This window comes from Cephus cinctus, unplaced genomic scaffold (assembly GCF_000341935.2).
Source record: "Cephus cinctus unplaced genomic scaffold, Ccin1 Ccin1_scaffold0309, whole genome shotgun sequence".
Taxonomy (NCBI): domain Eukaryota; kingdom Metazoa; phylum Arthropoda; class Insecta; order Hymenoptera; family Cephidae; genus Cephus; species Cephus cinctus.
The window spans coordinates 9743-21439 of NW_014333012.1; the positions used below are offsets into that span (position 1 = coordinate 9743).

At 35.9% G+C, this 11697-nt stretch overlaps 2 protein-coding genes across 2 annotated transcripts; one reads left to right on the forward strand and one right to left on the reverse strand.

Moving 5' to 3' along the window:
• Positions 1-516: 516 nt before the first annotated feature.
• On the forward strand, positions 517-6564 carry LOC107266352 (tetratricopeptide repeat protein 37). Its single transcript, XM_015736745.2, has 13 exons — positions 517-1077; positions 1148-1518; positions 1858-2273; positions 2329-2793; positions 2877-3034; positions 3111-3246; positions 3322-3689; positions 3759-4078; positions 4159-4455; positions 4530-4790; positions 4884-5267; positions 5339-5600; positions 6294-6564. The coding sequence occupies exons 1-13, from the start codon at positions 752-754 to the stop codon at positions 6448-6450; spliced, it is 3921 nt and encodes a 1306-aa protein (XP_015592231.1). The 5' UTR covers positions 517-751; the 3' UTR covers positions 6451-6564.
• Positions 6560-8664, reverse strand: LOC107266353 (pentatricopeptide repeat-containing protein 2, mitochondrial). The gene is made up of 5 exons (XM_015736747.1): positions 8470-8664; positions 7704-8230; positions 7330-7629; positions 7120-7224; positions 6560-6824 (listed from the first exon to the last, which is right to left on the reverse strand). The coding sequence occupies exons 1-5, from the start codon at positions 8549-8551 to the stop codon at positions 6669-6671; spliced, it is 1170 nt and encodes a 389-aa protein (XP_015592233.1). The 5' UTR covers positions 8552-8664; the 3' UTR covers positions 6560-6668.
• Between the last annotated feature and the right edge of the window lie 3033 nt (positions 8665-11697).

Here is an 11697-nt window from a genome sequence, read left to right on the forward strand (position 1 = left end):
AAAGGGCTGAGACGTGAGTTTCGAACTCGAGACTCTCGGACGTTAATCCAGCACCAAGCACGTGTGCTATTGAGTCATTGTGGTATATTATTTAGCAAACTTATATTTGTGTAGTTACCCACGTTCGAGAGTTTTTTTTAAGTTTTATTTGCTTACTCTATTATTTCCAGAGCTTCATATGGATATTAACAGTATTGACTACCTTATTACTACGGTTTATGTAATATCCTGTAAAAAAAAGGTGGATACAAGTCTCCCTATTTCAGTGTTCACCCGGTTTAAAATCGTGGATCTTGAGGAACACACGAATTCATTCGACCAATCAAAAACGTGGAACTAGTTCGAGAGTCTCGTTCAGGTGGCGCGTCGACGCGCCAAAACACAGCTCCAGATTATCACGCGTAGTATTACTATATATACACGACCAATCAAAAACGTGGAACTGCTTCGTGGGCCCTCCGCTAAGGTGGCGCGCCGAAACCAGAGAAAAATTGAGACCACCAAAAACAGGCTCATTGACAATCTCCCTACTTATCTCTGAGTTGATATCCCCTGGAGTTAATACAGAAAAGGTTTTAATGTGGAGTAACTGGAATTTTACGCTTTTTCTTTGTAATATAATAATATTATTGATATGTGATATATTAATAAAAAGTAGTCATATTTTGAATTTCTAAACTATCCTAGGTCAACAAAATTAATTATATTTGTGATATATTTTACGTCAAAATCTGGTTCAGTCGGGTACAAAATGTCTAAAGAAATTAAGGCTACTTTGAAAGAGGCCCGGGAGCTGCTAAAACAAAAGGAGTATAAGGAAACAGTAAAGAAATGTAAAAAAGTCTTAAAAGAAGACAAGAGCAATTACGTTGCCCTTGTTTTGCTTGGTGCAGCTATGCAGGAAATAGATGAAGTTAGATCACAAGCTCCACTAGCTATGAAAAAAGCTATTGATACTCAACCAAATAATCCTTTAGCTTGGCAAGGGTTAATTGCATTTTATGAGAGAGAACCAGACATTGAAACAACATGGATTGAATTGATTCCAGCTTATTGTAAACTTTTACAAATTAACAGGTAGATTACCATTAACTGATTAATTGAAGGACTCAGATATACACTAATAGAGATTTTATTATTTTTCCAGTGATCCAACTAAATTTTCTCATTTTCTAAATAATATATCAATATTTTCACTTAAACTAAAAGATCATTGTGTAATCAATGAAGTCATTGAAACATTATGCAAAATAATAGAAATTTCAAGTGAAGAAAGAGTAAAACTTATAAATGCTGCATTGGCTTCCATTTTAATGCAATATCCAAATATTCAAGACAGGTACAACAATTTACTACAGAGTACACTTGCTGCAGTCAGTAAGGATTTAAATATAAAGAACAGACAGAATTACTACAGAAGATATTTGAAAATGTTATACAAGTCTCAAAACTTTAGTTTGCTGCTCTCAGAGGCGGCACTTATGCATGAGCAATTCAATAATGATCCGTATCCTTTAGGTAAGAAATATATATATATATACATGTGTGTATAGTTGTTCCACCAGTTCAATATTTTTTTTTAGCAAATCGAAAACAATAAAGTCTCTATGAAGGTACATGTGTTACTGCATAAAATGTTTATTAAAAAGTATCCATATGCATGGTTTTGCACAGAATATATTTTATTCTTCTATTGTAGCATATATTTACGTTATTTTATGGAATACCATGTGTGATTACTTAGGATTACATTGCTTGCAAACTGTTACTGAGCTCATGGACCAACTATAAATAGAGTTACTCAGTACAATAAACAAATTTAACACAAATATCTATAAGATAATATTTTCATAACAGAATGGATTTGTCGTGTGTACTCAGAGCAGAATATTCGACACAGCCAGTGTGATGGAATTGAAATATCGCAATTCTATGATGCTTTATTGACTATAGATGCAACTTCTAATTATGCGCTCTTTGCTAAAGCTGTTCATCTATACCAAACAAATAGTTTTCTAGAAGCACGAGACAATCTGAACCAAGTTGTTATCTCTGGTTCCCAATGGTTGTATGTCTGGATTTTATTAGCAGAGGTTAATGCAAAACTCTCTTGCTGGGAGAATGCAGAAAATGATGCCACACGTGCTTTGCATTTCATAAAAACCAACACAGAAAATGAATTAATAAACCGTATTCAACTTGTTCTAATTGAAGCTCTAGCTAAGGGAATGAATAAGCGAAAATGGGAACTTGTTGAACAAAAATTTAAAAAGGTAACGATTATTATGAAGTATAGTTGAAAAGTATTTATTAAAACTTTATATTTAGATTTCTGAGGCTCCATCGAACAAGCTACTTGTTTTACTGGCACGAGCTTATATTCTCCTGGGAGATTCTCGTGGTTTGGCATTATTAGATCATCTAGAGTCAGAGCCTGAGACAAAAGTAGAGGCAACAATCTTACGTGCCATTCATTTGAAAAATTGTAAGAACCTGGAAGAGGCTGCAGATGTTCTTGGCTCGGTATTGGAAACTTCTGAAGCCTGGCTCATGCTGGGAAAAATATATTGGGACATGTTCAACTATAGACACAGCCTGATGGCTTTTTTAAAGGGTATTCATGCTGATCCTTACAATTGGGAATGTCTAATTTACCTAGGCCACTATTATAGAGAGCATGGCAATGACCTTGAGCGGTCTAGACGATGCTACCAGAAGGCTCTAGTGATTAATCCCAGTTCTGAACAGGCTGGCATTGGTCTAAGTACAGCTTACAGACTTTTAAAGAACACTGTAATCATAAAGAATTAAAAGAACTACACATTATTTATCTAATTACAATACAATGTAGCATTAATTCATTATATAATTTATAGGAAGCAAATATGCAATTATTGCAACAAGTGACGACTGCTCATGGCAGTGGTCCAAAATGGGCATGGCTTCAATTAGGTTTACAATACTTGGAGCAAGATTATCCAACACAGGCCATTAACGCATTAAGAACTGTTATTCGAGCTGATCCAATTGATAAGTAATAGGCGCTGTTTTTAATTCGCGTGAAGAAATAACAAATATTAATGGTAGTATTATTCATAATATCTTTACAGTCATTCCTGGGAATGCCTAGCTGATGCATACTGGGCACGAGGTGCTCACATATCTGCTTTGAAATCATACCAGAGAGCTTTGGATTTAAGTCCAGGATCCTTTTATCCAATGATGCAACTAGCTAATATAAAACTGGTGAGTTTTATGTTTTGCAGCTAGAAATATTGAAATTATTAATCGATGTTATGCGGATATTAAATTATTTCCCAGATGTTGAGTCAACATATAGAAGCTAAACAAGACTTTGAACACGTACTGCAACAGGAACCTAGTTACATTCCAGCACTAAAAGGTTTAGCTGAAACTTGTTTAGGCCTTGCAAAAGAGTATATGCAGCAACGACTCTTAGGAAGAGTCAGGGATAATATACAACAAGCTACCGATTACTTAACGGAAGTTATCATTGAACGTAGTGATTTATCTTGCATTTGGAAATTGCTTGGAGATAGCTGTTATAGAATGGCGACATTGCCAAAGAAATATTGCACACTCAGTGTTGTACCAGATCTAGTGATGTCAAAAAGCCAGGGAACACGTATTAGCATTGGTAGAAGTGATATATTTTTGTTATCATCCAGGTAACTAAAAAAATATATTTAATATCATTTGCATCATATACTAATAAATTAATTAATTTGGTAATATAGATGCTATTGTCGTGCTTTGAGTCTTACTGCAGACTCTGCATTATTATGGCACGATTTAGCACAGTGCTACCTTAGTCAACGAAAACTAAATCCCATTGTAAACCCGAAGGAAATAATGCAAAAGAGTTTAGCAGCTGCTAAACAAGCTGTCAAACTTTCTCCAACAAACTGGTTTCATTGGAATATTCTTGGTGTTATTTGCATGTCAAAGGAAGTAAAAAACTATGCTCTGGCTCAGCACTGCTACGTTATGGCAATCGACAGGGAATCTAATAATGCCATTACCTGGACCAATCTTGGAACACTTTATTTATACCTAGGTATATGGTAATTTTATTTGTCTTAAATCCTCAAAATAATTTGAAATACTTAATATTTGGATATATATGATAACATATAGGAGATCCCTACCGAGCAAATGAGGCATTCTCACGAGCTCAAAGCGCAGATCCTGCTTATCTTAACAGCTGGATAGGTCAAGCTTTGATAGCAGAGAAAATGTCTAGAAAAGAAGCTATGGATTTGTTCAGACACGCTACGCAACTTGGTTATCATAAGCAGGCTACTCTTGGATATACCCATTGGGTTTTAACAACACTTTTAGATCCTGAAGCTAAAAAGGATCCAATGTATACTTATACTATTGAAAATATGCACGCTGTGACAGTAGCAACTGATGCTGTTACATGGTATTTGGGTACATACCGTACTAACTTTGTTATTCCAATAATTAAAAAATAGAATTATTGTACTATTTGTTTATATTTGTAGAAGATGTACCAGACGATCTCTGTGCTTTGAATGCTTATGGTCTTTTACTTGAACGACAAAAATTATACAAGCCTGCAGCTGCAGAGTTTTTAATAGCATTGAAAAGTGCTAATACCGATACACAAAAAGATGCATTAAGGGTGAACCTTTCTAGAATTCAATTACATCTTGGAAAGTACGATAAAGCTGTTGAATTATGTTGTGGAGTAAGAAACGCAAATTTTAATTCGCATTGTCAATTAGCTCTATCATTATTTAAAGGTTAGTATACTGTTTAATATAATATTTTTAATGTAACTGAATAAAATTAGCATTAATATCAATCTAAACTTGTATTTGTTATATTGTTATTAGCTGAAAAATATGAGGAGTCTTATGAGGCCTACTCAGCTGCTTTACACTGGTTAGCGGGTGCAGGATCCGACAAGGCTCATGTACTTTGTGCCATGGCTACTATAGCTTATATGTTCCAAGGACTAGATGATGTGAAAACGTTGCTTTTCCAGTCCATTCAAATTCAACCACCGACAGTAGCTGGTCTGTTAGCAGCAGCAGCTCTAGGAATTCTTCATGGGGACTCTAATTTAACATCATTAGTTGTTAAGGAATTGGAACCCTTCTGGGATGATCCAGATCACAGAAACGATATCGTGTTACTTTCTGCATATTCACGTGTGGTTCAAACCGATATTCAGGGTGCTATTCGCATCTTATCCAAAGCTGCGCACAAGTATCCATGTGAATAGAATTTCCATATTTTTTTCATATTGATATTCATGTTGTTACTGCATATTTTTATTAATTTTCAGCGGACGTAGGCCCATGGGTAGGCCTAGTGAGACTTTTGTTGGAGACGGATGTAAAAACCTTTGGCACATGTGCTCAGAAAGCTTTATTTTTAGGAAGAAAAACCTCTACTATAAGCATTGCCCAAGTGGCTTGTGTAGCTTCGCTAAGTCAATTGATGACTGGGGATACCGAGGAAGGTATTAGATCAGTACAAAAGACTCTTTATGCTTTTCCCGGTGTTGTAGAAAGCTGGGCGAACCTTATCGTTGGACTGTTGCCCAGGTATGCTGGATAGAGAAATGCTGTACCTAGTTAGTTATTTAGTTTTATTGACCTTCCGAGGATCAAGCGTCCTGGAATGAAATAAGGCTACCAGCTGGCAAATTGCGACACGTGTTAGACTTAGTGCCTCGCGCTGCCTGACTCGCATTGGCTTAGAAAGCATATAAACACGACACAGTTTTTATACATATTTGTCCGTGCAACCAGGAGTCGATTCCTCCCATCGACATATAGTATGGACTACGCGATCCTTACTTCAAATTCTTTCAAAAAATGACCGTTCAAATAAACAATGAGGAAATGAATTGGCGGTCAATCGCTCTTCTCTTCTAATCCTCCTGTTGACTACTTTATATTTCGTACTGCAGCTGCTGCATTAGAAAGAGACAGGGCTTGGCCGCCACCAATCGCTATCTTTTTCTATCAGCCGACAATTTTTCCTGTCCTATGCGTAGTGTATACTGTACGTCAATGATACCTCTAAAGACTATAATACTATACGTGCATTCCGACTCTCCTCGTTCCGAGCACGAGAAGAGATTACGAACGACTGCCAAACTAAGCAGTGGGGATGCCGGTTGATCCTCAGAAAGTTAAAGACATTTATTAAATTTGATCGGTATGTTTAGCTGATGAACATAACAAATCTTTTGTATAAGAGTATTTGTTGACAAAAAATATTAATTTTTATAGATGCAGTAAAAAGGGTTCAATACCAAGTGCTCACTGGTTAACAGTATTAATATCAATTGTGAGAAAAAAAACACAAAGTTCGAGGACAATGGCACAGTGGTTGTCGAATAATGAGAGAAAAGCCAGTCTTATCGCTGATCAGCTAGCTTCTGATTAGTAACTATTATTTAAACATGTTTTTAGATATTAATAAAAATAAGCGATATTCGTGTAATAATTTATAAATTTTTCCGTAGTTAAATTAGATGAAATAAAAACAACTTAGATTATATTTTTTAAACTTTTATTTGGATTCGTACTCATATTTGTATTTGATTAGTATTATCCTTTAATGCAATACATTTCATATCTACTATTCAATTTTACGGTATGGAATTAAACAAGACCTGTTAAACCTGACCTATGCTGCTGTGTAGGACGTCTGTTAAACTGAAATTGGTGTTGTCCTCGATCATTGAAAGCAGAATGATATCGATTCATTGTTTCACGTTGCTTCGAATCTATCTCTTGTGAGAGATGTTCATCCATTGGCTACATTAAGAGGCAGAAAAATGAATTATAATTTATAGATACTATAACCCTGTGGATTGATTATTTTCAAGGGACCATCCGGAAAAAATGCGGGTCGTCTGGGCCTAGATTCGAACCCGGGACCTTTCGATTACTCTGACCACTGAGCTACGCCAACCGCTAACCACACTTTCCCCGAATCGTCCTTACTAACGAAAATTCATTATCGTTACAGTATTTATAATATCTAGATGTTACACTGGTATTATGAGAAAGGAATAACAGAATGAAAATATAAAGAGTTAGAAAAACTTACAGATTGCTGTACATGCCCATTATCCTTCAATTGTCTCAACAATTTAACTATTTCTGATGATTCATCAAAATTTGCTCTTTGAACAGCAGCCTCCACTTGTTCAATCTGTTATAAAATGCAAATTTAATATTAAAATATTTGATTAATTTGTAAGGTTAACAATAAGTAGAATATGTATAAGTAATTGTTTCAGATGTACATGTACCGTACCGTGTCAATGAAATAACTCTCCTTTCGCACATTAGGATTATCGTTTGAAAGTGATGCTCTGAAATATGGAATAATGTCGTTGACTCTATCGAGGTTGGCAAGAGCAGCGATTTTAATACATCTTATAGTGATGTACCCAGGCCTTCGGATTGTAGAGGTAATTTCAAGTGCAGCATGTGGTGCATTTTGCTTGAGAGCTAAAGCTCCTAAAAGGGCAACTGCTTTTCGTAATGCCACAGTACCCCTATCAGTTAATTCTTTCCACAGTTTTATAGCATATTCATAACTTTCATGTGTATTCTATATGACACAACAAATTGATTAAATCGCTAATATAAACGCAACCTTTAATAAGTTTATGGAATTATTATTACCTGTTTATAGCAGGCTGCTAAAACCAGAACAACTGGATATTTTGGATGTTTCAAACCATTTATACCTTTAGTTATAATAATATCATATACTTTCTTAACGTCATCATATTTTTTATGATTGTAAAGAAGATCCATTAAAATTTGGTATGTTACAATTTGATCAAAGAAACCATCCAGTGATGGATTAAAGAATAGATTAAATGCTGTATCTGGTTCATCAAGATAGTGCAATGTTCGCATGACAACAGGTCCAAAATGATAAGTTCCAAATCTCAGCTCTTTATTTTGAGTATTGAACTTTATCATCATCCGCGTAATTAAGTCAATATCCTCAGTATTTTTTCCTGCCAGGTGCAGCATGGCTTTTAAATCCTCAGTAAATATCATATTAGTTTCTACATCAACAAACTCTTTCATCTTCTTGCGGAAGTTATCCTCGACATTGAAAAATTGCCTTTTAACATTCTCTCTAGTATTGATGTATCCATCAAGACCTAAGCTGGCTTGAGTGAATAAAGAACGACTACCTAAATCAAAAGAGGTATTGAGATCATTAAAAAAAAATAAAAGGAAAATCTAATTAATCTAACACGATTATATAAACTCATGTGAATTAAAAAATGTTAGATATTCGTTTACACGCCCATATTTCAGTCACGGAAGTCATTCAATTTTTAACTTGTTTATCTATGGCTTATATAGTGCATTATTCAATATAGTTTAATATAAAACTGAAAATTGATAGGTTATGTAAACTTTCTCATACCGTCATTGAATATTTTCTTAGTAATAGCATCTTTCAGCAAGCTTGAATTAACACGACAAAATGCCCTTAAACTTGCAGCCATTTTTACATACAATATATAAGAAAATGATTAGAAACGGGTACGCAATTTGCCGAACACAACTTTCACGACGAGACCAGGAATACAAGGGCTTTCCATAAAGCGGAAAGTGATAACCTAAATGGAAAGTACTGAATATGACTTCCGTTTCGTTATAGCAAATTTACGAACGTATATTAACAATATGATAACAAAATTCTTCTACAAAATTTAAATGAAAATGCATTATAAGTGAAATAATATCAAATTATTAGATATATCTTCTGCATTCACTTAAAAATTTGGTTAATCAATCAATCGCCCGGGAAATATGATATCCCCCAAAAAACACTTACGTGTAAAAAACTACGCCAAGTACAGGAGTGCTGTGTATTCCTCTAATAAAAAGTATTGATATCAGATTATTGAGGCCAAGTACATAAGTCACTACATGTTTGCCTATTATATAATCTAACACTGGCCCATCATTTTAATTATATTTTCAAAATTTCCTATAACGTTTTCACTACTCTTTTATATTACTACTACTTTCCGTAGTTGATTATGATTTAATGGTTATTTAATAATTAATAAAACTTTAGCTGATTCCTTATAGAGTACTACTTGGCGGATCAGTGCCAGGAATTCCAAAGTACTTACTTTGAACGTACTAATAGTATTCTAAAACTATATGTTTGTTATTAAGCTTTTACCGTGATTATTTTTTACGAGTTATTATTAAGAAGCTCTAGAAAGTTCACATTGGTTTTGAGTTTATGACTGGCATAATGAACGTGTTAGAGTATTGATTAGTTTTGTAAAACTCAAGATCAATCGAAGATAAATGGTGTGTTTATGACCCTCTGTGATTGGTCAGAAGCGAGGGAGGGTTGGTTTGAGAAGAACAATAATAAAAGAGAAGCAGCGTGGGGATGGGACGGAAGCGGGGGAGAGTTCAGTCGTGTGTGGGCCGGGACGCTGTTAGGACAGGACTCGCGTGACAAAACATATAGATAAGTACACCTTGTATAATTGTCTTCTGTAGTATGAAATACAATTGAAATCATTACGACCAGTTTGTTGGTTGGACGACATTCTGTGCTGATTGTTACGTTATAAATACAATTTACTGATCCATCGTCTTCCGTATTTGTTTAATCATCCTTGACTTGCCCACGGTATGTATACTGCTTGCACGTGGTTCACTGCTAAATTAAATAGAGTAACAATACTAGTATCACGTGGTCTTCCTGAGTTTCTTTTAAACTAACAAACGCAAATTTATGTCAAGAAATGCATGGACCCGCCAAGTAGTGCTCGATAAGGAATCAGCTAAAGTTTTATTAATTATTCAATAACCATTAAATCATAATCAACTACGGGAAGCAGTAGTAATGTAAAAGAGTAGTGGAAACGTTCTAGGAAATTTTGAAAATATAATTAAAATGATGGGCCAGTTCTAGATCATATAATAGGCAAACATGTAGTGACTTATGTACTTGGCCTCAATAATCTGATATCAATACTTTTTGTTAGAGGAATTCACAGCACTCCTGTACTTGGCGTAGTTTTTTACACGTAAGTGTTTTTTAGGGGATATCACAAGTTTTTGTTGCTCAACGGGAGATAGAAGCTCTAAGCACTGAAATCTATATTGTCACAGATATAAAATGTAAATGCATTATGATGTTGTTAATCAGAAAAATATATTGCGTTGTCGAAAATGTTAATTGGCATATAAATTTAATTTGTAAGTCCCTTTTCTAGAGATGCATAAAGATATATACAAATTTTTAAAGAAAATGTAATCTTTAATGCATATAAGCGTCGTTAATAGTGTCCAGCTTGTTGAAACCGTGTGGTAAACGTATGAGAGGAGAGTGTGCTGGATTATTTACGTACCTCAGGCCGTGCGAACAACAGAGAGGATACTATAGTTTGAGCGAAGCGCCAAAGCGGCGATCGTTGCGCACTTTTCACTTTTCTGGACTTCTACGTCCGACACCTAGATACAAGAAACTACGGAGCGGAACACCTGGACACCCTGGACTTCCACGCCCGACACCTAGATACAAGAAACTACGGAGCGGAACACCTGGACACCCTGGACTTCCACGCCCGGCACCTAGATACAGGAAAGTACGGAGCGGAATACCTGGACATCCTATATCTCTAAGAGCTGTCATCTCAAATACGAGAAAATATATCGAAGCACACACATATGTACACCCATAAATGCGCGCTCCACATGAATGCTATTAAAAACTTAATAATTCTATACTATTCAGAAAGCACCCTTATACTAACTAGAAATTCGGTATAAACTGTAGCTGCACGTATAAAGTGTATTTGATAGTGTTGTGTATTCGTAAATTACTAACACCATACAAAGTACGAATAGGTAAAGAAGGCTGTGACGTGAGCGACAACGTTCGACATCCTTCCTTCCTTTCCTTATGGCTGCCTCCTCAATGAGATGTGCCAGTAACTGGTCCGTAAAAGTCAGGTAGGAGTAGATAAAGTTGTCCACAAAGATGATAGGTTTCTATGTTACTTAGAATTTGTCTATTGTGTAGCCAGCGACATTCCGTAGCTTATGATGTGAGTGAAGCATAAAGCGAGGTTTGTACAGAGATCAGTAGGGAGATTGCCAATGAGCCTGTTTTTGGTGGTCTCAATTTTTCTCTGGTTTCGGCGCGCCACCTTAGCGGAGGGCGCTCGAAGCAGTTCCACGTTTTTGATTGGTCGTGTATATACAGTAATACCAGAGATGAGTAGGGAGATTGCCAATGAGCCTGTTTTTGGTGGTCTCAATTTTTCTCTGGTTTCGGCGCGCCACCTTAGCGGAGGGCGCTCGAAGCAGTTCCACGTTTTTGATTGGTCGTGTATATACAGTAATACCAGAGATGAGTAGGGAGATTGCCAATGAGCCTGTTTTTGGTGGTCTCAATTTTTCTCTGGTTTCGGCGCGCCACCTTAGCGGAGGGCGCTCGAAGCAGTTCCACGTTTTTGATTGGTCGTGTATATACAGTAATACCAGAGATGAGTAGGGAGATTGCCAATGAGCCTGTTTTTGGTGGTCTCAATTTTTCTCTGGTTTCGGCGCGCCACCTTAGCGGAGGGCGCTCGAAGCAGTTCCACGTATATCCATATGAAGCTCTGGAAATAAT

What these genes read in the sequence shown, in the direction of transcription:
- LOC107266353 (XM_015736747.1), bottom strand. Translation starts at nt 8,551, where the DNA reads ATGGCTGCAAGTTTAAGGGCATTTTGTCGTGTTAATTCAAGCTTGCTG. An exon ending in TAAGAAAATATTCAATGACG is followed by an intron (nt 8,231 to 8,469) that starts GTATGAGAAAGT and finishes CTTTTGATTTAG; the next exon opens with GTAGTCGTTCTTTATTCACT. An exon ending in ATGGGCATGTACAGCAATCT is followed by an intron (nt 6,825 to 7,119) that starts GTAAGTTTTTCT and finishes CTCTTAATGTAG; the next exon opens with CCAATGGATGAACATCTCTC.
- LOC107266352 (XM_015736745.2), top strand. Translation starts at nt 752, where the DNA reads ATGTCTAAAGAAATTAAGGCTACTTTGAAAGAGGCCCGGGAGCTGCTA. An exon ending in ATATTTTTGTTATCATCCAG is followed by an intron (nt 3,690 to 3,758) that starts GTAACTAAAAAA and finishes TTGGTAATATAG; the next exon opens with ATGCTATTGTCGTGCTTTGA. An exon ending in AGCTCTATCATTATTTAAAG is followed by an intron (nt 4,791 to 4,883) that starts GTTAGTATACTG and finishes TATTGTTATTAG; the next exon opens with CTGAAAAATATGAGGAGTCT.